The sequence below is a fragment of the Coenobita brevimanus genome, chromosome 84 (assembly GCF_032717465.1).
Source record: "Coenobita brevimanus isolate Jiangsu-jjx chromosome 84, ASM3271746v2, whole genome shotgun sequence".
In the NCBI taxonomy this organism is placed as follows: Eukaryota; Metazoa; Arthropoda; class Malacostraca; order Decapoda; family Coenobitidae; genus Coenobita; species Coenobita brevimanus.
This window is the reverse complement of record NC_137037.1, coordinates 42,603,654-42,629,629: the sequence shown is the minus strand read 5'-3', so window position 1 is coordinate 42,629,629 and position 25,976 is coordinate 42,603,654. Positions and strand designations below refer to the sequence as shown.

Here is a 25,976-nt window from a genome sequence, read left to right as displayed (position 1 = left end):
GTTCATTTCCCTTTCTTCCTAAATGATTTCCCTGAAGCTGACCACTTCTTTCTGTTCTTCTTCTACATGTGCCGACTTTGCCTTATGCTCTTCTAACACAATACTCACCTTCTCCGTTTTATTACTGCTCTCTTCTAGTTTTCTCCTCAATTCGATATTTTCTCACTTCAAATTCCTGATCTCCTGGTTCGCCGTCTCACTGAACTGGATCAGACTCTGTATAGTATTCTCGGTATTTTTAGACATGTCCTTTAACACTAAATTCTCTACTTTCGAGTTCATTAATCCTCATAATCAATATTTTAACCAAATCCATGAAATTAGTATTACTATCAAATCCTGGAAATTCGAGTGTGTGTGTGTGTGTGTGTGTGTGTATATATGTGTATACATATATATATATATATATATATATATATATATATATATATACATATCATGGTACTTGAAGCCCTCTCACATGGCTTCAGAAACGGACTCCCATGGGAGATGTTGTATGCTGATGATTTGGTGTTGATTTCAGAGAACGAAAGGGAGGCGGAGGAAAGGTTTAGGAAGTGAAGAGATGGTATGGGGCACAATGGCTTAAGGGTAAATGCAGATAAAACAAAAGTGATGATATCTAGGGTTGGTGGAGGTAGTCAAAAACGAGGGAAAGTGGCCATGTGCGGTTTGCCACAAGGGCATGGGAAGTAATTCCATCTTGTGCAGTATTTGTGATAAATGGGTGCACAAGAGATGTAGTGGTATCAGAGGTAGACTGCGAGATAATGCTGAATTTATGTGCACAGTGTGTTGGGGAGAGCAGGTGGAAATTGTCAGGCGTGAAAGGACTGAACTTGCTGGTGAATCTCTTGAGTGTGTGGAAGAGTTTTGTTATTTGGGAGACATGTTGTGTGCTGGAGGTGGGGCTGGAGCTAGCTCTGTGGCTAGGGTGAGAAGTGGTTGGAAGAAGTTCAGGGAGCTCTTGCCTCTCCTGACATTGAGAGGGCTCTCCCTACGTGCTAAGGGGTCTTTGTATGCAGCATGTGTTAGGAGTGTAATGCTGTAAGGCAGTGAGACCTGGGCAGTGAAGGAGGAAGATATTCGCCGACTCAGACATACAGAAACGACAATGATTAGGTGGATGTGCAGTGCGTCCCTGTGTCCAAGGCCTGGAGGGGCTGGGTTTACAATGGAAGAGTTGAGAGGTAGGATGGGACTGGAGTGTATTGGTGTTGTGATGAGGAGAGGTAGATTGAGGTGGTTTGGACATGTGGAGAGGATGGGGGATGATAATTGGGTGAAGAAGGTGAGAAGTGTTAATATTGGGGGTGGGGTTATGAGGGGTAGACCGAGAAAGACATGGGACAAGGTCATTAAGTGTGACCTTAGGGTTAAGGGACTGAACAGGGAGGCTGCAATGGATCGTGCAGCGTGGAAAGCCGCCATTAGGTGACCAAGGCCGACACATGCAAGCATGTTGGAGCCTTTAAAAACGAAAACGATTTTAAGTGTATTTAATAATCATGTACATATTCTAATGTTTTCAAAGTTCCTCCCAATAGTCCAAAAGACCCTTGGTCCCCTGCCATTCAGATTACAGGACTTTTACTGTACACACATTTATACATACATATATATATATATATATATATATATATATATATATATATATATATATATATATATATATACACACACCAGTCTATGTAACTTACACATATTCCTACAGTTCCATTTCCACTGTTCTTACTTTAACTTTTCACATTATATCGATACCAAGCTTCTGCACATACTTTAACAGAGTACAGGCACTACAACTCTTGCATACAAGCTTGCAGCAGCCTCCATGCTCAATCCTGTTATAAAAAGACCTTCTTTCTTCCTTGAATTATTCTTACTCTCAACTTTCTTTATACATTTACCTATCTATCATCATTGCACTATAGTAATTACTGATAAACTCTCACAGTATCAAGTCTCCCTCCATTTGCCAGCAGAGCCCACACAGTTACTTCCTCTTTCAATGGTCAGTTGCATTCAAACAATGTTACTCATAGATATTCAAAAAATTCTGAATCACACTGCAAGGATCTGGTCAGTAAAAGCAAGAAGCAAAGAACAATCCACATGCACCAGACCTGAACTATTCCACCCTTCCCCATTCATCACAGGTGCCACCACTCTCTTCCACAACACTAGCTTTGATCACTCTTTTAACATATTTTAAAATTCCATCATAAACAGATGTAACAGGCTTAAATAAGCCCATCGGACTGTTAGGTCTCCAGTTATCCTCAACTGAATAAATATATCTGGCGATAGCTAGAATATAAAATCTTTGGTTAGAAAGAATTTAGAAAAATTATCTGATGGAGTGAGAGCAGTGGAAATGAGTTATTTAAGAGGAGCCTGTGGAGTCACATGGAGAGACAGGCTGAAGCAGCAGGATATAAAGGAGTGTTGTGGTGTGGATGTGGATGTAATAGGAAGCGTTATGAGGGACACACTGAGGTGGTTTGGTCATGTGGAGAGGATGGAGGGTGAAAGACTGACAAAGAGAGTGTATGTGAGTGAGGTGGAGGGGGGAAGAGGGAGGGGGAGGCCGAGGATGAGATGGAGGGATGGGGTGGAGAAGTATATGAGAGAAGGGGGTGTGAGTTAGGAGCAGGGCAGTGAAATGGTGGGGGACAGGGCAACGTGGAGGTGATTTGTTTGTGGCCACCCCAAACGGGATTGAGGCGTCTGGCAATAGATAGATCTGATGGAGGGTGAAAGACTGACGAAGAGAGTGTATGTGAGTGAGGTGGAGGGGGGAAGAGGTAGGGGGAGGCCAAGGATGAGATGGAGGGATGGGGTGGAGAGGTATATGAGAGAGGGGGGTGTGAGTTGGGAGCGGGGCAGTGAAATGGCGGGGGACAGGGCGACGTAGAGGAGATTTGTTTGTGGCCACCCCGAACGGGATTAAGGCGCCTGGCAATAGATAGAGAGATAGATCTTACAAAAACTATTACTACAGGGTAAAATTAATGTATAAATTACACAGCATTGCAACTAATACTGTATATAGTATTTACATCCCTGAGACTTCGAAAAAAGTCACGGTCACACAAAGTACTGTCTACTACTCAAGTTTACGAGGTGATTGAAAATAGTCTATCGTTATTCCTGCCACAGCAGCATTTTAAAAGTTGCTACAGTCAGCTAAATTATTTCCCAAACACATCCACTGTGCCTAAAATTTGAGAATAACAAGTGACTTAATTCAGCTAATGAAAAACTCCAAGGTATGAATGGATGAAAATCTATCTTGATATAGACATTCAGATCCATTTTTCTGGTTACCTGCAGATACATTTATTCAGTAGCAGGGGAAACCACTAGGTCTGAACTAGATATATATCAGCATAACAGTCCAAACACACTGACAACAATATAATGACACATCTCTATAAATGTCAGATTTAAATGAAGGAAATTGCCTGTCACAGCAAGGATGTGGAAAGAGAATAAAAAGCACTGAAATAACTGATAAAATTTAAAAAGTTACAATACTTTAAACAGCAGATTATCTACTGAAACATAATTTTCAGCTTCTCCAAACCAGATGACCAAAATATGATGTCATTACCATTCACAGCATGAGCCATTAAAATCAAAAGTGCCAGTCATATAAACATCTGACAATTCTTCTTTATCAACTTGTACTGTGGAATGAACATAGCTACATAAATTGCATGATAACTCTTCTGTGAATTCCCTATCAGTTCAGTTCTACCAACTTCTAGTATGGAATGAACAAAAACTACACAAAATACAGAACTACTCCTTCATGAATTCCTTACTTTTTGGCAAGGCTGATGCTTGCAGGAGAAGTGTCTATGGGGATACCATGTGTGTGCATGACCCGTACAAGAGTGTCCCGTGCATCTCCCGACCACGAATCAAAATCTACCACATTGCGTACCACTTTGGCTACCCCATCATCTGGGAACTCCTGCAATACAATAAGTCCTTATTATATGCCATCTTTTTAAATATTTTTTTACATGAAGACTGACGTATATTATAAAAAATTGCCTATTCAAGTCCACTGCAACCTATAAACCTGATTTGCCAATTCCACTCAGTTTCAATAGCACCAATATTGAAAAATGTGATTTTTTTTCTTTTTTAATGCATCCTTTCCTTAAAACAAGGACAGCCAGTAATGACTATCATAATAAGCACTGGAGGACGTAATGCACAGCTTATTTTTTAACACAGCTAAGTGAGATGAATAGTGGCATAGTTGTTTAAGGTGATGTACAAACTCCATCCAAACAGCTTGAGAAGTGGAAAAGATATTCTGATCATGTTATGCCATCATCATCAATCTAAGTCCCACCTAAAGATGGACCAAAGTAGGACCCAGAAATAAAGAGAAAGATACAAGTACAGTAAACGAATTATAAAACAAGGGGGTGGGGGAAGAGGCATACACTAATGGTATTGAAAAATAACACCAGGGTCAATAATGGCACAAAATCAACAGTTTTACAGCATTCAAAGGTTGAACAAGTTAACTACACAATAATCTACATAACAAAAACTTGTGACTGATATTTATCTATTTTGGAGTATTTTGGTTTCTGTCACAGTTGTACAGTATTCAGCTTAGGAAAATCTCTATAAGTCAAAAGGTTCAATTCAACTAAATTACAGAGGAGTTGCCTAATTCACATATCTGTAAGCCGCGGATTTGTAATCTGCGGTACTTTGCCCAACTAGTCCCTATTTTTTTTATTCCGTGGAAAAAAATAAAAAAACGCAGTTCCTAGGTTCCAAAGTGATTCATTTCTGAGGAGATTTATAATATCCGGGCACCCGTGATGTATTCTGTGGCTGCTAGCCAATCACAGACAACCTAGACCCAGCAGCCAACAGCCCAGCCCTGGATGGCAAGTGTGCACACTACAGCTGCCATGTTTTGTTTACTTCCTGTCGTGCCAACCGCCAACTACGTGTGTTCCCCTGTGAGTTCTGAGCGCTACCTGGCCATTTTTTATGTCAAGGTTACCTCTCCCTGAGATCTGTTGTGGACAGCCCCAACCCCCCAAGGTGACATTCAATCCAGCTGGGGTCCAAGAAGAAGGCTCATCTCAGTTATCAGCAGTGTTTGGACGTTATTCGTCAAGTGGAGAAAGGAGAGAAGTTTGCTCACTTGGCTAGGGAGTACAGCTTGTTAGGTGTAGGTAGGGTGCTGTTGGGGGGTTCCACGAGGGTCCAGTCTAAATATCCTTTTATCCCATTGGTTCTTAACTTTGTAAACCTCAGAATTCGTAATCCGTGGGTAGGTATCAGTCACTAATTGCCATAGATTAGGCGACTCCACTGTACCTCATTCAGGTGTTGTGTTGCACTTAAATATTTTAGTCTGGCAACTGCTAAATAACCTTATTCAGGTTGGGGAAATATCTACTCCAGTATGTACTGCAGTGGCCAGCTTGCACACATCAGACATACTGTATGTAGGCAGCTCAAAGCGTAAAGCTGCAGATTCAGTTCCCTTGATTCCAACTAAGAAAAAAACAAAAAAGTATAATTTATCATTACAGTAATCTGTGAGTGAAGAATCATTTCAATGTATCACTCTACAAGAACAGGGCCAGAGGGCATCAGCAGCCTAAACCTGAAACATTTAGGACCCCAAGGCATCCATGCACTCACAAATATCAGCAACTACAGGTAGGTCCTGCTATATGAGTTCTTGCTAGATGAGAATACAATGACTTAAGCTTGGGTAATTTAGACCCAATTTTGGTCATATGAGCTTACGACCTTCGCAAATCCCAAGTTATGAGTAAAAATTCCTAAGGCAAAAGGAAATTTATCTCTTATGGTATGTTTTCATACATACTAAACTGCACTCCTGACATTTTTATTATACAGGGTTACTGAACTTGTGTTTATTGCAGAAGTGCTCAGTCACTAGTAAGAGTTCAGAGTTTGTGGACATGGACGCAATTCCAGTGGAATTTCTTTGGAATTTTTATGCTTCCATTATGGTAGATATGCATTAGTACAGGTCATGTGTTAAAGTTGTGTGCATGTTTTGGATGTACCTAATCTTGATTCTTCTTTAAAACTGCTTAACATACCATTACAGGTGAGAGCTGGTGGCCAGTTAACCTAACCCTTTTTCCTTTATACTATATACCGGTGCTTCGTTATACAAGCATTCATTGGTTAAGCAGATTTCCATAAACTTAACTGTTTGTAACACTGGGACCTACCTGTACTCATACACACACTGTTGCATTCTCAGTATTTGGAAACATGGAACAATCATCACTATGCTTAAAACAAAGACCCAACATTCCATTCTTCATGCAGACCCGTAACACAAGTTAGCACACCATCCAAAATAAATGTTATGCCTTATTCTCTACAAAGTCACTTCCCGTGTCCCCTTTACAATACAGATTCTAAGCACTGCACTCTACAAACACTTTTTTTTTTTTTTTTTTAATGCGAGGAAGAAGGAACCAAAGGCCATGAGCCCGCAATAACAGTTCCCTCCAAGAGAAAAACAAAATACAATAGAAAGCCAAATTCAAGATCCGATCATTTCGAGATGCCTGGACACACTGCGTTTGGAAGACTGGAGATCATAGGTAGCAGGATATACAGACAGAGGGAGACAGTTCCAGAGTTGACCTGTTGCATAAATAAAGGACTGGGAGTAATGGTTAACCCTTGCATTAGAGAGTTGGACAGATAAGGGATGAGAGTTTGCTGCTAGACGGGTGCTACGCGCCCGTCATAGAGGTGGAGGAATGCATGCAGACAGTTCAGAGGAGCAGTAACCATTAAAGCAGCTATAGAAAAGAGATAAAGATGTAACAGTGTGGCGAAGAGACAGAGGTTGAAGGGAGTCAGTAAGAGGAGGAGAGTTAATGAGACGAAAAGCCTTTGACTCCACCCTATTGAGAAGAGCTGTATGTGGGGAGCCTCCCCACACATGAGAGTTGTACTCCACACAGGGGCGGATAAAACCCCTGTATAGAGTCAACAATTGTGCAGAGGTAAAGAAAGAACGGAGTCGGCTTAGCACACCTAATCTCTTGGAAGCAGATTTTACAAGAGATGTAATATGATCTTTCCAAGATAAGTCCCGAGTAAATGAAACCCCAAGCATGTTCAAGGAAATGCAGGATTAAGCTGAATATTATTAAACATTAGTGGGGGTAGGGGGGTTTCAAGAATACTCCCCCAGTATCCCTGCTTGTCGTACAAGGTGACTAAAAGGGTTGGTGGTGGGTTAGTGCCCCACCCCGTAAAAAGAACTAACTAAAAAAGCGAATAAAGCGCCTCGGACACGGACGGACCATACATTCCCTTCGTCTTCACTTAACAACACAGTATTATCTGCAAACAACAGTAAAGGGAAATTCCCAAACACTGCCCTCTCACATTACGGCCACTCCAACATCCACTGCCCTACCTTGCATCTCATTCATAAAACACCATCCATATACAAACTGAACAACCATGGAGACAGGACACATTCCTACCACATACACTGCAGCCTTAGCATCCTCATACATGCTCATCACAGGATTCAACAACTTACTATCTACTCCATATTTTCTTAATACTTTCCACAATCCTTGTCTATCCACCCTGTCATATGCTTTCTCCAAATCAGTGAAGGCCACATACAACTTCTTTCCCTTCTCTAGAAACTTATCCACTAAAGATCTGAGAATGAATACTGATCTACACAACCTCTTCCCTTCCTAAAACCTCCCTGTTCTTCTCCAACTAATTCCTCTGTTATTTCCCTAACTCTTGTCAATAAGTATCCTACCATATACTTTTCCTATTACAGTAAAGACAAATACCCCTGAGATTACCACATACTTCTTTTTCCCCTTTTCCTTTGTACAGGGTAATAATTATACCTGACTTCCAATCCTCTGGGACTCTACTGTACCTTACTCCCAGGCCAGTCTGCACATCTTCCACATCTATTCTACTACTCTCTCTTCCCCCATGCTTAAGCATTTCACTCGCTAGCCCGTCACTATATGCCTTCTTCTTTTGTTCCACAGCTCGTTTCACCTCATCACTCCACCATGCTGTCCCTTGCACACCCCTGCATCTCCTCACTCCACAAACCACCTCGCATGCCGCGCCTATCTCTTACGTGAATATCTCACATACTTCTTCCACCCCTTCCATCTGCTCTAACTCATACCTTCTCAATCTTTCTGCCACTTTGCTCTTATACTCTGCGAATATCTCACTCTCTTGCAACTTTCTCTACTCTTTTCACAGGAGCTGTTTCCTCCTGTCTTCCCCTTCATCTCTTCACTCATTTTCTTTGCAGCCTTACCCTGGCCATCACTATGTGATGGTCTGAGATACCATTCCCCCACCCTCTCCACACTCTTGTATCTAACACCTGTCTTCTCCTTTGTTCATCCACATACACGTAATCTATCACTGCCTTTCGTTCAACAAGTTCACTGTCCATCCTCCTCATGGCTCACTATGTATACCTGTGGATCATCTTATGCTGGAAGGTGTTGGCTATTGCCAACCCCTTACTAGCACAGATGTCCACCAAAGCACTACCATTCCCATCTACTTCAACTGGCACACCCCACTGACCAACCACTCCATCCACTTGTACATTCCCAACTTTGCCATTCATTTCTCCAATCAAAAACACTCTCACGCTCCTCTCAAACTTGTCAATACATGCTTCTACACTTGCCCAAAACTCATCTTTCACTCTTGCCACTCAGTCCTCTGTCAGCGCATACGCACATACAATCGCCCAAGCTTGTATACCTAGTTTCATCCTCAACCATACAATCCTCAGACCCACTGTTCTATACTCTCTTGTATTCTCCTTCCACTTTTTGCTTATCATCAGACATACTCCCTCTCTTGCCCTCTCATTCTCATTAACTCTTGCACATATTCCTAAACCATACTCCCATTCTCTCACCCTTTCACCTTCCTATTTATTTTCAGTCAATCCACATACATACACTCTTGCATCCTCAAGCACCTGAACAATCTCTCTCTCTTTCATCATTCACTCCTCTCAAATTACACATTTCCATCCTTAGAATGTCCTTTGTCCGTTCCTTGGTCGTCAATGTATGGTCCGTCCTGGTCTGAGGCGCTTTGCTCGCTTGTTTAGTTAGTTCTTTTTACGGGGTTGGGCACTAACCCGCCACCCACACTTTTTGTCACCTCATATGACAAGCAGGGATACTGGAGGAGAATTCTTGAAACCCCCCTACCCCCAGGGAGGTGGAATCCCCTTATCCCCAGGTGGTACAAAGGTGCCTGGATGTAATTCAAACACTTGTAGTCATTCCCTGTTGGAGAGTTTCCAGGAGGAGCAAGGTACTGGAGGTGTACATGATAAAGAATTACCATCAATCATAACAGAATGTGATGTTGTACGAGGTGCTACCCAAAAATTCCAGTCATTTGAATATTGTATGAAAATAAGTTACCTTACCTCCTAGTAGTAGTAGTAGTAGGTGTTCCCTAGGCAGTCTGGCCGAACAGCCCCCAGTCCCTTAGGAAGGCCATGGCCGAGACCGGGCTTTCCCACAGAGCTCTCAAAGAGTGTATGTTGTGTTGTTGGCGTAGGTGATTGTGTGCAATGCAGTCTTCCATAATGTGCTTAATAGTATGGGGTGCTGTGTTGCATCCTGCACAGGCATCAGCAACGGAGTCATCCAGCCTCTTCTGGTAGCTTAAGAGGGCTGGATGATGACCACATCTCAGCCTGGCCAGGTGGACCCTGTCCTCAAGAGGAAGATGGGATTCAGAAGGGTGGATGTCAGAAGGGTGGATGTCAGGAGGCCGTGCATGCAGCTGTGTGTTGTCTTTAAGTGACTGAATGGAGCAGCGAGTGATCTGAGTGTGGATATGGTTCTGGAAGCTGGTCTGAGGTGGGCAAGGGGGGAGAGATGACAGTATTTGTGTATGGTATCGTATGCTGGGTGTTGTTTTGATGTTCCTTGGTGTGGGTGGATGTGCTGCCATGTACTGTAGTGGATGTTGTGGGTTTGTGGAGGCTGCAGCAAGAAACTGGGTGCCTCTCATGTCTAGGTGATCCTTCACTTTGAGGACTTTGGTTTCTTGATGTAGGTGGTCTGTGGGTGTAGTAGCTCTGCAGCCTGTGATTATTTTTAGGGCCTTGTTCTGTATGGTCTGTAGTGTGTTGTAGTGTGTTTTGGTGAGCTTAGAAGCCCAGGCAGGGCTTGCATAATTCATCACTGAACGTATGTATTGTTTGTATACTGTGGTGGTGGTTTCTTTGTTGTGTCCGAATGCTGTATGGGCAAGTGACCTCAAAGCACTGAGTCATGGTGTTATTTTATTTTTAATGTTTGTGATGTGTTGTTTAAATGACATTGATGTATTGTATGTTACACCAAGGATTTTGTGTGTGTGTGTGTGTGGTAGGGGAGTGTTGCTTATGGTAAGGTGTGGGATGTGACTGTGTTCTGCTGTCCAGTTTGTGAGAAGGGTCACTGTAGATTTGGCTGGGGCTATTTTGAGCCTGTTTGTGGTGAACCATTCATGTAGTGTGTTGAGATAAGGTTGAATGATGTTTGCAGCTGTGTTTGCGTTTTGGTGCGTACATGTATGTCTTATAACATCTGCATAATTATGATGTGTATCTGTGGTGTGTGGGTACGTCGTGCATGTATAGGTTAAAGAGTGTAGCGGACAAAACAGATTCTTGGGGGACGCCGTTTGTGAAGTTTCTGATGTTAGAAGACTGACCGGCAAATGTTATGTATGCATATCTGCCTGCTAAGTAGTTTGCCAGCCATCTTTTTGTGTTATTGTGCATGTTTGTACTGAGTATTTTGTTTGTGAGGTTGTGGCGAGGGATGGCATCAAAAGCTTTGCTAATGTCTAGTGTGATTAGGAGTGTTCTGTGTGGTGGCCTAACTGAATTCATGCCATCGAAAACTCTCTGTGTAAGGTCCGTCAGCAGGGTGTTTGTGGAGTGTAGTGGCCTAAAGCCATGTTGTGACTGGGCTAGGGGAATGTGAGGTGTGACTAGTTGTAGTACCAGTCGTTCAGTGACTTTAGAGGGGGTGCAGAGGAGTGTGATGGGGCGATGTGAGGAGGGTAACATGGGGTCTTTGTTGGGTTTAGGGATAGTGATGATATTGCCATGCTTCCAGATGTTGGGTATTATGTTGTGTGAGTAGCTGTAGTTTGATATGTTGGTGAGTGTTTGTATGCCTTGTGGTCCTAGGTGTTTAAGGTGAATGTTGCTTATGTTGTCTGGTCCACAGGCAGATGAGTGCTTGAGGTTGTTAATGATGTGCTTCGTCTGGTTGTAAGTGAATGGTGCGTAGTCTGGGTCTGTGGGGAACTGTCTCTTACGTCGGATGATACGTTGGTCTTCGGGATGGGGGTTTAGATGGCTGACTTGTGAAAAGTGACTGTTGACAGTGTTTGCTTGTTGTTTGTTTGAGGGTATGGTGTCTGTTGTTGTGATGGCAGCGTGTGATTGTGTGGTGTTGCTGTTGGAAAGTGTGATGCTGTTTAGTGTTTTGTAGAGTTTGCTGATGTTTGTTTTGTGGTCAAGTGTTTGGAGGTAATTTTTCCAGTTTAGTGTTTGCTGTTCTGATATTTTATTGTTTATTTGAGTGTTGAGTTCTTGTATTTGTTGTAGGGTGTTTTGTGTATGGGGTGCTGGGGAGTGTCGCAGTGTGTCCCATCGTCTGAGGAGGCCTTGAATTTCTGGTGTGAAGTTGGGGTTGTCTCTCTTTCTGTTGCCTCTAGGGACGTGTCTTTTGTCTGCATTTTGTATAATTGTATTGAAAGTGTGCACAGCGGTGTTGATGTTTGTGATGGATGTACTGTTTAGTATTTCGAAATGTTGTTCTATTTCAGTTACGAAGGCCTCCCAGTTGGCTCTCTTATAATTAGTGTATGTGTGTTTGTGGCCAGCTGGGGTGATTCTGGTTTTGGTAGTGATGATGATTGGGAGGTGATCAGAACCCAAGGTTTTGACCACTCTCCATGATGTAGTGGGGGCAAAGGTTTAGGGAGCAGAAGGTGATGTCAGGAGATGATGGGTGGAAGAGGGCTTGGTGTGGGATATGGGTATGTTGGTCTAGATTGTTCAGTATGAAAAGATGATCTGTCTGGGATTGTAGTACCAGCCCTCTGTCTGTGTCAGGATTGATGACATTCCAGGCCGACGATTTGGCGTTGAAATCACCACCCAGGATGATGTTGGGTATGTTAGTGATGTGGTGTATCTGTGGAGAGTAATTGTGTGGTAGTGTGTCGGAGGATTGGGGGGGAATGTATGTGTTAGCGATTGTTATGTGTGATTTGTTACCAGTGCGTATTGTAATTGACTGTATTTCTGTTGTGGTGTCATGTGGGGGGAGAAGTGACTTTGTGTGTGCACTGGTATCTGCAAAGTTGATGGATTTGTGTACCAAGGTGATGAGTCCACTGTCACCGCCATCGGCCCACTCTTGTCGAATGGTGGTAAAGTTATGAAATGTCGCTGTTTTCTGTGCTCTGTGTAGTTTTGTTTCTTGTAAGATGGCAATTGTATGTTCTGTTGTTTGATGAATTGTGTGAGTTCTTGTTTTTTGGTGTTTATGCCATCTATGTTTAATTGAAGGATGTTTATGTTGTGTGTGCGATGTGTGTTGGCTGCTGCAGCACGGGGGGGAGATGGTGTGGGTAGACGGGAAGGGGTAGGAGGAGGTTGTTGAGGTGGATTAGGCTGGGTTGGAATGGGAGGAGTTGGGGGACTGGATGGTGTGGGAAGGATCGGTGGGTTTGGCTGCGGAGGTGTGAAGGAAGTGGGAGTAGGATTGGAAGAGGGGTTGGTGGGTGGGCGGAAGGAGCATAAGGAGCAGGTCCAGGTGTTTGTGTAATGTTTTCTGGATGCAAGTGTTGTGCAGGTGTAATGGGTCCAGTTCTTGCAGGAATTGCACTGAACTGAACCCTTTGTCTGTCGGCTTGACGTGATAGGTTTTGAGCATGTTGGACATATGTATTTGTTGGTGGGTCCTGGATTGCTCTCAATGTCCCCAGCTAGAAGAAGTCGTCGAGAAATGACAGCCGGGGAGTCATTTCTCAGTGTAGAAAAAACGGTGTTGTTGTGCGTGTTGTGCTGGGAGATGTGGTACTTGCCCGGGCGACCGAAGCCACTCCCAGGTGGAGCCCCATGAGAGGGCCCCTTGGGCATGTATACAGTGGTCCCAGCATTTTTTCCACGAGTCCATGCATACCTGGAAGGCTTCTGGGGTGATGGTCTTGAACACCTCATGCAATTCTGTCTAGATCTCCTCAATCGAGTCAAACTGACTCCCTTTCAGTCGTAATTTCAGCTTGAGAAACAGAAAAAAGTCACAGGGGGCAAGGTCAGGCGAATAGGGTGGGTGGGGCATGACTACCATGTAAGTGGAAGCCAGGAACTGCTGGACAACAACTGATATGTGGGTGGGGGCATTGTCATGATGCAGGACCCAGTCCTTGTTCTTCCACTGTTCTGGACGTTTGCGGTGGATGCTCTCCCTCAGATGCTTCAAAACTTCATAGTAAAACTTTCCGCTGACAGATTGACCAGGTGGGACGAATTCCTTGTGAACAATCCCTTGGATATCAAAGATAACAATCAACACTGACTTGACATTGCTGCACCATTGGTCCACCATTGCAAAACCGCCAAACCAACTACACACCACATTACAATAGTAAGTGTATCTCAACAACACGTCCGCTCACAGACACGGCCGGGGCCACACTGACACACAAGGGATGCTGCTGACTCCTCCTAGCGGCAAAAGGCAAAACTGCAAATGGTCGGCTTCCTCTGTTCAAATTACTGGAACTTTTGGGTAGCACCTCGTATATTACTAACTGTTCATCAATTATGGAACCAACCATCAGTAACTATCAACCAAATCAGTGACAATTAGTGTTGGCTCATTCAGCAGTAACTCTTTATGATTAATAATCAACTCTGACTAACCTGTAAATGTTTGACAATGTTGACAACCTCCCTGGTGGAGTATGGATACTGTATGAGGGCTTGATCAGCCAGGTCCCGTAACTCTCCAAAAGCAGCCACCAGTCTCTCCATTGTACGCTGGGGAACATCAGGGCCATACGAACGCAACAGGGCCAGCTCAGATGCAACGCTGGGGTTGTCAATTGCATGGCAGCTGAACAGGTCACCTTGAGGTTGGCAAAATTAAAATATATTAATGTAAGGTATAGTATACTGTCAGACATTAATACTGTATATTCTTGCTACCCCTCAATAATTTGATTAAATTTAGAAAGGATCTCAAGTAGTCAAGGGGTTAATGGAGGCTATGTCTGACCCCACAAGTTTGAAAAGTCCATCCTCAGGGGAATAAAATTGTCTGGAAACTGCATGAACGAAAGTTTAAATGCCATCAGATTGTGGGGGTTCAGAAATAATCAGAGGAATGAGTAACAGCTGTGGCTCAGTGGGTTAAAGCGCTCTGCTCTGGCCAAAGGGTCGGAGGTTTGAGTCCACCCAAGGGTCATTGGTTGACATCAGGAAGGGCATCCAGTCATAATGTGCTACACGCTCCACGCCTAAGTCCTCCACCTAGGGGTACAGTAACAACTTTGCCTTCATCAAAAAATGGGACAAGGCATAAAACTCCAAAAAAAGTCATTGTGGAAATTTATTTTTGGCATGGAGTACAGCACTTACCAGCATACAGCTAAATTAGAACAGGTACAAGTGAATACGTGTGTTTTATCTTGTCTGCAGGTACTTCAACAAGGATATACTGATTCAAACATTACTCTTAACTCTTTCATTAGTGTTTTTTTGCTTTTTTGTTTTCTAAGTTTATTCTTGCTATTTTCAGACAATTTTATTCAGCTTAGGAGAAAGTATTTTGAACTCCATAAGTAAGGAATAGCCTTCATTAATTCCTTCACTACAAAAGACATCTCTAAAGTGGAATAAAATTATCTAGCAGTGGCCTGATCTGAATAAAATTGAAAAACAAAATAATCACAGTATTATAACCGCTGAGCTATAAAACACCAGTAAGACTGCATCTAATAGTTGTGATTTTTTTCTTCTTATTCTTGCTACCTGTAGACATACCGTATTGTAGAAGTGGAGGAGTTAGATCCGTAAAAAAAATAATTCTTTAGGTGAATTTATATACTGTACAGCTGTAGTCAGTAGGAATAAAATAAGGCACAGTACAGTCTACGTTAAATGGGAAGCTTGGGCAATTTACCTTCCCAGTTACCGATTTTTCTACGATATCTGATATACAATACTCCTATACATAGGCTATATCACTGCATTATATACAATACTCACCATTCATATCCATGGCCACATTAACAGATTCCATTTGAAACATTACCTCCTTCTAAACACACCCCACTGACGTAACAGATGTGATTGTAGTGTCTTGCAGATGTGCAAAATGAACACGGTATGATTTCGTAAAATATTATTCATTACTTGGTTCATGAAAGAAAAATGGAAAAATAAACTAAAGAAATCAATCTTGAGCATTTATTGGTGAACTGATGATTTGGAATGAAACGTTGTACAGCAGAATTAGTACTTCTCTCTTGCTTACACATCAGCTGTGTATGAGTAAATGGATGCAGCCTACTCATTTCTTCCTCACCTGACTGCCATCACTAAACCCCTCACTCACCACTCAGCTGTTTTGCAGATACTGTAATAAAATGTTATAACTGCAAGCACAGCAATTTTGTCCAACAAAACAAATCTTCATTTCTATGAACTAGATTTTATCCTGCATTAAAGTATAAATTCATCTTTCAATGCATTTCACTAGCTGAGAAGACAAAATCTAGTTGACAGAAATGAAGGTTTGTTGTGTTGGACAAAATTCCTGTGCTTGCATATCCTACATATTTATTTTACTATCTGCAAAGCAGCTGAGTGGTAAGTGATTAGCGGAGTGATGGCAGTCAGTGTGGAAGAACTGGTGGACTGCAGCTGAATACACAGCTGATGTGAAAGTAAGGGATGAGTGATAATGCTACTGTACATTTCTTTCCAATTTATCAGTTCATTGACAAATGCTCAAGATTTATTTCCTTAGTTTATTTTTCCATATTTTTATGAATAAAATAATGAAAATTTAATAGAACTGACTTGCCAAGGAACAGTAAGACTCTACAAACTCGTGGGTGGTTCAAGTTGGTTTATTTCATTTTGTTTTGTTATGTTTTTAACTCTATCGGATACGATTATGTGAAGCTACAGAATGTGGTGAATGCTTTTGGCGTATCCGATAAAGCCAGGATTCCGGGGGCTTGAATGATGAGTAAATGGAAGCGTGGCCCATTGGACTGGGCAAATTTGGGCTGTCTGGACACTGTTACTTCTCACCCTGCCCTTGGGTGAGAAAGGAGGTCTGGATGATGATAATGATGATGTTTTTAACGGCTCCAACATGCTTGCATGCGTCGGCCTCGGTCACCTAATGATGGCTCTCCCTGCTGCTCGATCTCTGGCAGCTTCCCTAGTCAGTCCCTTATCCCTGAGGTCACGCTCAGCGACTTCATCCCAGGTCTTTTTCAGTCTACTTCTCACAACCCTACCCATAACATTAACTTTCTGCACCCAATTATCATTCCCTATCCTCTCCACATGCCCAAACCATCTCAGTCTACCTCTCCTCATCACAACACCAATACACTCCAGTCCCATCCTACCCCTCAACTCTTCCATCATAAACCTAGCCCCCCTAGGCCTCGCACGCAGGGAAGCACCTAATCATCGTTATTTCTGTATGTCTGAGCTTGTGAATATCCTCTTCCTTTACTGTCCAGGTCTCACTACCATAGAACATTATACTCCTATCACATGCTGCATACAAAGATCCCTCAGTATGGAGGGAGAGTCCCCTTAATGTCAGAAGAGGCAACAGCTCCCTGAGCTTCTTTCAACCAATCCTCCCCCTAACCACAGAGCTAGCTCCGGCCCCACCTCCAGCACATAACATGTCTCCCAAATAACTAAACTTTTCCACACACTCAAGAGACTCACCAGCAAGATCAATCCTTTCATGCCTTAAAATCTCCACCTGCTCTCCACGATACACTGAGCACATGAAATCACCATTATCTTGCAGTCTACCTCTAATCTTGCAGTCTAAATCTCTTGTTTATTACTGTACTATTATTATTATTATTATTATTATTATATATCAGACAGAGCCAGGATTCCAGGGGATTGAATGGTGAGTCAATGGAAGCGTGGCCCATTGGATTGGGCAAATCCGGACTGTCTGACATTGCAACTCCTCACCCTACCCTAGGGTGGGAAAGGAGGTCGGGATGATGATTATGATGATTTTTTTTTTTCTCCACTTTTATGCTGTGTCCCCTTTTTTCGATAGGGGCTGAGGCATTGCCCCTGGGCAGAGGGCTTTGGTTTTGGAGTGTGTAGCACTTTACAATCAGATGCCCTCCCTGATGTCTACCAATGACCCTTGGATGGAATCGAACCTTCAACCCGACGGTCAGAGTGCCCTAACCCACTGAGCCACGGCTGCTACAACCAGTTAGGTTGTGGGAAAGTGCCACCTCTCCTGGCATGGCAGCTTACCCAGGCGCGGCGTGACCTCATGACTCTTTGGTCTCAAGTCAGGTGCTCTACCACTGAGCCGCCATGTCCTCCCTTATCACAAACACTGCACAAGATGCAGTTACTTCCCACACCCTCATGGCAAATCACACATGGCCACTCTCCCTCTTCTCTGGCAGTTCCACCACCATTCCTACATACCATCACTTTTGTTTTATCTTCATTTACTCTCAAGCCCTTGTGCCCCAAACTATCTCTCCACTTCCTCCATCTCCCTATCATTCACTGCAATCATTATCAGATTATCATCATACAACATCTCCCACCTAAGTCCATTTCTGAAGCCATGTGCGAGGATTTCAAGTACCATGATAAACAATTGGTGGCTCAAGACTGACCCCTGATGCACACCAACATTCACAGAAAACTCATCACTCAAAACTCCATTCACCTGTACCTATGTGTGAGCACCCACATACATAGCTGTAACCACCATAACCAGCCACTCCTGGATCCCAAGTTTTTTCATTGCCCACTTCACCACCTCTCTAGGGACTCTGTCAAAGGCCTTCTCCAAATCAACAAAACAAAGCACAGATCCCTTTTCTTACTTATATAGGTTAGGTAGAAAACCGCACCAGTACCAGACATTACAGAGAAAGTAAGAGAGATATCAGATGTCCTAGTGAGTGATGAACAGGGTGGCCTTAGGAGTGGCAAAGGATGTGTGGATCAAATATTTGCAGTAAGACAGATAGCAGAGATGGCTTGTGAGAAGGACCATAAGGTGTTTATGGCATTCATGGATCTGGAAAAAGCATATGACAAAGTGGAAAGAGAAGGATTGTGGAAAGTTTTGCACATGTACGGTGTAGATGGAAAGCTGCTAGGTGCCATCAAGAGTTTTTATGATGGTAGTGAAGCATGTGTAAGGGTTAATGGGCATCTAAGTGAATGGTTCACGATTGGTGTGGGCGTGTGACAAGGTTGTGTGATGTCCCCATGGTTGTTCAATATATATATGGATGGGGTGATGAGAGAAGTAAAAATATGAGTAATGGAAAGAGGGATGGCATTGGTAATGAAAGGTGATGGATGGAATATCTCAAATTTGTTGTATGCTGATGATGCAGTACTGCTTGCAAGTACCGGACAAGAGCTTGGTAGACTAGTGCAGAGTTTTGCCAATGTCTGTGAGCGTTGTGTCTTGAAAGTAAATGTAGAAGAGAGTAAAATGATGGTTAATGAGAGAGAAGGTGACTCCCAGTGCGATGTTATAGTGAATGGAGAAAGACTGGGATTGGTGAGAGCGTTCAAATACCTGAGTACAATGATAGAAAAAGAGAGGAAAATATGCAAAAGAAGTTGAAAGTAGAGTGACACAAGGAAGAAAAGTAGCTGGTGCAACGAAGGTCTTGATAAGAAACAGAGGCTTGAGTGTTGCAGCTGCACTAAGCTTACATGAAGGAGTGTTAGTGCTAACTGTAACATATGGATGTGAGACTATGGTGTGGCATGAAAATGAAAAGTCAAGAGTAAGAGCAGTGGAGATGGGACTGCTGAGAAATGTATGAGGAGTACAGATGTGGACAGGATGCAAAATAATGTGATTTGTGAAAAATGTGGAGTGAGGAAGTCGATGGACACCAGAATCGAAGAGAGTGTACTGAGATGGTATGGTCATGTGGAGAGAATGGATAACAACAGAGTGGTGAAAAAGGTATATCTGAGTGAATATGGAGGAGGGAAGAGGCAAGGTAGGCCAAGAAGAGGGTGGAGAGATATGGTGGATGAGTGTGTGAGGAAGAGAGGTTTGGAAGTCGGTGAGGTTAGGGAACTAACAAGAGATCAAGCTGGCTGGATGAATGTTGTGAGGAGAAGCACATGATCAGGGATTTGGCACCCCTTTTAATGTGGCAGCATTCAGATTGACTTAATCGGATACATTTACGTGAAGCTACAGATCGTGGTGAATGTTTTGGGATATCCAATAGAGCCAGGATTCTGGGGGTTTGAATGACGAGTGAATGGATGCGTGGCCCACTGGACTGGGCAAATTTGGGCTGTCTGGACATTGCTACTCCTCACTTTGCCCTAGGGTGGGACAGGAGGTCCAGATGATGATGATGATGATGATGATGATGAGTATGCCTTTTTTTCCAATGGATTTATTCATATTGCTTTTCACAAAAAATTCCTTGGGCCTGATATACCGGTAATAAATTATGGGATTTTGTACATTAAATTCTGTTGTCACTATCTTATAATATTAATCATTTTCAAGTCTACTGCATATGAACAGCTTCTATTTGAAGGTGAACACAATGCACTTGAGATTAGTTTGCACTTTAGGCATTACGTAGTGTGGAAATCACCGTCTATCGCAACACAACAATGAGAGTGCATATTGCTGACTGGTGGTGGTAAGCCGACTGGTGACTGTGGCTGAATTGGAGGAGGGGAAAGAGGGGAGAGGAGGACTGGGAAGAGGATTAATTAGGAAATGACCTTGACCAGAAATGCTGTCACTTCACACTGCCTAACTTCACCCAGTCTCACATGACATGTGATTTTTCCATGCAAGGGCAGGCATTTACAGTGGCGCACACTTATATTTTTATTTAAATATTTGCCTGTCCGTATATTTTCCCGGTTGTCTGATAATCCTAGTTATTTGGGTGCCAGGTATCCAGGATTGTTCTGTACTAAATATGGCCAAGTCATGCATCACCCCCAGCATGGAACATTTGGTCAAAAGCCAATAAATGCGACTATCTACTGTTTCATTCAAGTTTCATGCAAAAGCATGTTATGAAGATACCCTGCCTGAAATATTTCAACCCCAGCTTACTCACACATCTTCTTCCTTTACTACTCAATCCTACCATGGGGGTCTGTGGCAACTTGGACTTTGGGGGCTGGTTTTAGTGCTCTTCAAACAGGCTAAAGAGTGAGGTTAAAAATATATATATTAAACTGTAGGTGTGGTTGAAAATAAAAACAATTTTCACTATGAACTGTGACTGGGTAAGTACTACTGTTACTAGTACAGGTAACAGGTTGCCTTAAAAAGTCTGACTATAAGTAATAATTGTATCACAGCTGCATCAAGAACAGTCTTCCTCTAAACTGTGACCATAAGTAAATGCTGTACAACAGCCACAGCTATGAATAGGATTCCTCAAAGTGTGACAACAGGCAAAAAGCATTTGGAGGCACCTATGTTGAAATATTATTGCTCCCAACTCAGTATGCTCTCTGGGGGCAAAATGAAATGGCTGAAGAGGAAAATATAGATATTTGGTTGCTGCTGCTGGTGATTAACCCTGGTCTGTCTACCCTAGCAGACAAATGAACTGCAAACAACTGCCCTTGTAGGGATGTCCTGTGCAGTGAACCTACATTCCCTTGTGGTTGATAGCACCTCGCCACAGTGAGGCGTGGGGAAGAGTGCGAAAGTTTGGTTCCTGGATGGATGCCACATTTGCATCTCTCCACCCAGTTAAAAGGGGCACCATAGTAGGCCCCACATCACCTTGTTGTTTGGTTACAGTATATAATTACCACCCAGTGTTGTAAATGGTTTCCCAGGAAACTATTAAGGTTTGCCATTCAGTGTAGGCCCTGTAGGGCCACCTGAGATGAAATGAAGAGTAATAAAAACAGACAGGAAGGAAAGGGAGAAGTATAAAGAGAGAAGGGTGGACACAGAAAAAGAGTGATGACAGTGATGGAATATGTAAGTAGCACTACACTGTGAGAGGTTTAGTGGGTTTGAGACCCACACAGATGAAAATGCTTTACAGTACGATGTTATTTAACATGTAGTTAACATGTTTTGGTAAAACTCCTAAACTAAACTTTTTAATAAAATGCTGGTGTTGTTGTTGTTGCTGCTTAACTCTAGTCTGTCTGGCCAAGCAGATCTGTCAACCACTGGTAAGCAACTGCTTCTATGGGGCCATCCTACAGGTACAGAACATTACATACACTGAGTAGGGAGGCAATGCTCCCTTGTGGTAGACAGTACTTCACCAGGGTCAGACCAGTATCCTTCCCACAGCAAGGTGCAAGGTTATATGGAACAGTTTGGCTTCTGGGTGGATGTTGTAGCTGCTGCACCCATAAATCCCTGCTATCCGGTATCCAGACAAACGAAATACTCAGAAAAACGGGAAAATTCAAGGGCTGGTAAAAACATCAGTAAGTTATAACTGTGCGCCATTTTGAATGGACCGCCAAACCACCATTTTATCATGACACGCGAGGCTGGGTGAAGTCGGACTAAGCGAGGTGAAGGCATTTCTGGCTAATGTAAATCCCTGGTAAATCCTCTTAACCACCCCTCCTCCTCCCTCTTTCCCCTACTTGAATTCAGTCATCCTCCACACCCTCCACAATTTCCACAAATCACCAGTCTGCTTTTTACCACCAGACAGTAAACAAGCTCTCTTGCTGTTGTGTTGCTCTGATGGACAGTAATTTCAACATTCCAAAATGCCTAAAGGGCAAACTAAACGTAAACGTGTCGTGCCTACCTTGAAACAGAAGCTGGACATATGCAATAGACTTGAAAAAGGCAAAACATTATAAAACACTGATGACCGAATATAATGTAGGAAATCCAACGATTTATATCAAGACCCAAGCATCCAAGCTCAATGAATTTTTCATGAAAAGCGAGACAAGTAAGACCATTGAAAAAAGGCATACTCTTCATCGTTCGAGTGGTTTTGCTTAGAAAGATCTAGGGGAGCACCTATTTCTGGTCCTCTTATCCAAGAAAAAGCAAGAGAGTTTCACAATAAAATGAATACAGAAGTCGAATGTGATTTCAGTGTTGGATGGTTAAATCGTTTCAAAGACAGGCATGGAATTTGTAAGCCAGACATCTCGGGAGAGAGCAAATCAGCAAACGCCAGTGTTTTTCTTCCTAACGGACCGACTCTAACTTGCACCACATAAATTCATCTTAGAACGCATGTGTGCTGGCAGAGATGAAAAAAAAAAAAAATGTTAGTAGGAATGAAGGTTTACTTTGTTGGAAGAAAAAATATATATATATATGCTTGCACTTCATAAGTACATCATGTATTTTATTTTGTGCAAAACAGCTGATTGGTGGCAGGTGAAGGGGGAATGATGGAGGTTAGTCGGGGCTGGGACCGTAAACAAAAGCTTGTTTGGGGGCACAGGTGTGATAATTCTACAGTGCAGTCTTAACATCAGTTCAGCAATAAATGTTCAAGATTTTATTTCTTTATTTTTCCACTTTCATGAGTACAGTACATACAACGAATACTTCGGTAGTTAACAGAATTTTGCAAAACAGTGGCGGAATGGTGGCGGTCAGTTGGGGCCAGGATCGTAAACAAAGCTGATGTGGGGGCACAGGTGTCGTGATAATTTACCAATAAATATTCCGGATTTTATTTCTTTAGTTTTCCACATGAGTACAGTACATATAAGAAATTATTCGGTAGTTAACAGAATGGACTTGTGCATTTTGCAGTACCGGTACTGCAAGGCATTCCATGCACGTGCATTATGACCATGGTGTGTGTTTACGAGGCAATTTTTTAGGTGGAATCTCTTAGTGTGCCCCCTGATGTGAATGGTGAGTACCTGAATTGTACTTACTGCTGTGATAATGATCGCCTTTGTATAGATTTGAATATCAGAACTACGGGAAAAATCTGTAACCGGGAAGGTGAATTCCCCAAGCCGCCCGGTTAACTGGGATTGTACTGTACATAGCACCATCACATGTAGGCTACCCATCAACACCAAGTAATGGAGTTGAAGAAGCTAAAAGAGGCATGTTTTGGTAAAATTATTCCAATATCACAAATGCATTAGCATCCCACTTAAGCTTAATGTAGCTTAACAATGACGTTTTGATGCTGAAATGTGCATTTTACATTTGTCATTCCTCAACACTGGATCTGCACCATGTGTGGTAAATAAAACTACTTCATTCAAAGCTTAACTATGTCAGAAAGTATATCTGATGGTGAAAGTGAAAAGTCTCTTGACTGTTTCATTTTCCTTTCCTTATTAATCTGCAAATTTTTGCCTTGCAATTTTCTGGTATGTAAATTAGTTACTGCTGATATAGAAAGTGAATATGATAACCATACAGTATATTACAATCTTTAATCACCTAGTGCTCCAAAGAAGTCATTGCCAAGGAATGGGAACCCCGGTCGGTTGGCAAGCACGATCATGCGGAAGTCATTGTGGGAGACAATGACATTAGGAGATCCAGAGCTTGCAAGTGGGTGTGTTGAAGGAACAATGCGACGACCATCAGAAAGCAGCATCTCTCCACTTTCAACCAGTGTCTGTAATGGTTAGGTACAGGAGGTCTGGGCATATTTTATTTTGGTATCTGTTGAAGATTTTTTACATGTTACAATTATATAATGTTCATGTTCTCATAGAAACTTGCTTTAAGTACAGTCTTGAACAGTGTTCATTTCCTGAATACTGTTTATTCCCTGAGAAACTTGACCTGGAATGATAATTTCAATTCTGGGAATGACAGAAAATCAACACAAGCTTTGATCATGTACTGCAGGTACTGATAGTACCTTCCATTAACAACATGAAAAGGGCAATAAAATGTTCTTTAAACAAGTGTCTTAACCTTGAGTATGCAGGTGACATGTGTAGGAGCTTTGTCAGCCTCGTCCACTACTAAAACCCGGCCAGTGCGCACAGCTACCACCAGGGGGGAGTCCTCATATCCTACCCGCCCATCACGCACCACTGGCTGGATTGTCAAACTCTGCACGGTTGTGTCCCTGGATTGTTATGTGGGAGAGAGTCAACAGAAACAATGTATAAGTTTTATAAGCTAAATTTCAGCTGAAAAATTGTCTTTAATCAAGGATGTTACTGTATAGTAATATACGTACAGTGCAATTCTCAAATTCCAAAATGGCTAGGATAAAGAGGCTTTTGGAAATATGAATTAAAAAAAAAAAAATCTGTTTACCCTCTCTTACAGATCTACCTGCTTGGCATTTCTTTCAGTATATACTGTATTCATTCTATAAATTGTCCCATAATCATGGTTTTAATGGTTCATAGGTGAAAATTCAACAATAAGCAATGATGAGTTCTTGTCCACTGACACAGAATAACATCAAAATGATAGTCAACCTCATGGCTCAAACAAGTCATGCTTGCACTAGCCTGACTGACTGCAGGCTAATGCAGCACTTTGTAAATATACAGCACTAAAAACCCTGGAAACTAAATTTTTTATCTAATGAATACAGTCATTAAAAAAAAAAAAAAAAAAAAAAAAAAAAAAAAAAAAAAAAAAATCTAAGTTGACATTCAAAATTCATTTGGAAAACTGTTATTCGCTGAAATCTGGAATTCAGATGTAGGGAACTGCACTGTAGTGTTAAAAAACAAACAGACCAAAGGTTTCGTAGGCTAATCTTTCAATAAATATTTTTCAGTTACAGTATATGGTTGACAAAGATATCACAGAATGGAAAAGATATGGAGCCAAAATATTTTTATATCATTGCCTGCACAGTCATGAAACTCCTCACTTCTAATGGTATGCCAAAGTATCCACAATGCAAATAATTATCATGGTGAAGAAGATCAGGCAAACTGGTTCAGAGTTTTGTTAATGGCACTGAGTCAACAGAGAGTTTGACAGCAAACAACTTCATCGGTTGTGAAGCTATTAACAAGAACAACATACAGTATATGATCCAAGTGATCAACATACATCATGGGAACCTCATGAGTCCCAAAGTATAAACCAATTAATGAATCTATATATTCTGATTCTGAATGTGTCAATCCACCCATTCCAATCCTGTATAGCTCCATCAGGGCCACAGAGACTTGGGGCTAGGCTACTCAATCTTACATTTAACCCGCCCCATCCCGACGTTTTCTGGGCAGTGGTACGGCCCAGTCCCGACATTTTTGGACCTTTTTTTTTTAGGCTCAAAAATTCGCTTTTGGTGAGAAACATTGAAATTTCATAGAGAAATCGCTCACCTGAGGTTTAAAATACTCGATCCAGGTACGAGTACCTCCTTACCTGACTGGGTTTTCTAACGGGCTGGCACCAAAGAAAACGAGTTCTATGGGAGGGTAACTATTTTATCCACTCATAAACAGTATTTATTTATTTACCTGGTTCGAATTTATATATAGTACAAGAGTATATTGGTTTTCAAACAGTAATATAAGCATTATAAGCACTGTTTCACTCACTAACTCATCACCATTCATGACCTTTTTTTCCCACATTACCTGATCATCATTTCTGACTGTTTCTTCCTCTAATGCTATGTAAACTTTGTCCTCCACATTG

General features: G+C 42.2%; 1 protein-coding gene across 1 annotated transcript in view; it reads right to left on the bottom strand.

The window, feature by feature from the left end:
- The window catches only part of c12.2 (von Willebrand factor A domain-containing protein c12.2), a 464,393-nt gene that overhangs the window by 19,044 nt on the left and 419,373 nt on the right, over positions 1-25,976 (bottom strand). The window contains exons 16-19 of the mRNA XM_080280343.1: positions 24,273-24,429; positions 23,787-23,967; positions 14,024-14,229; positions 3,828-3,979 (exon numbers count right to left, since the gene is read on the bottom strand). Of these exons, the coding sequence (XP_080136469.1) occupies positions 3,828-3,979; positions 14,024-14,229; positions 23,787-23,967; positions 24,273-24,429 (696 nt within the window). The remainder of the gene's footprint in view (positions 1-3,827; positions 3,980-14,023; positions 14,230-23,786; positions 23,968-24,272; positions 24,430-25,976) is intronic.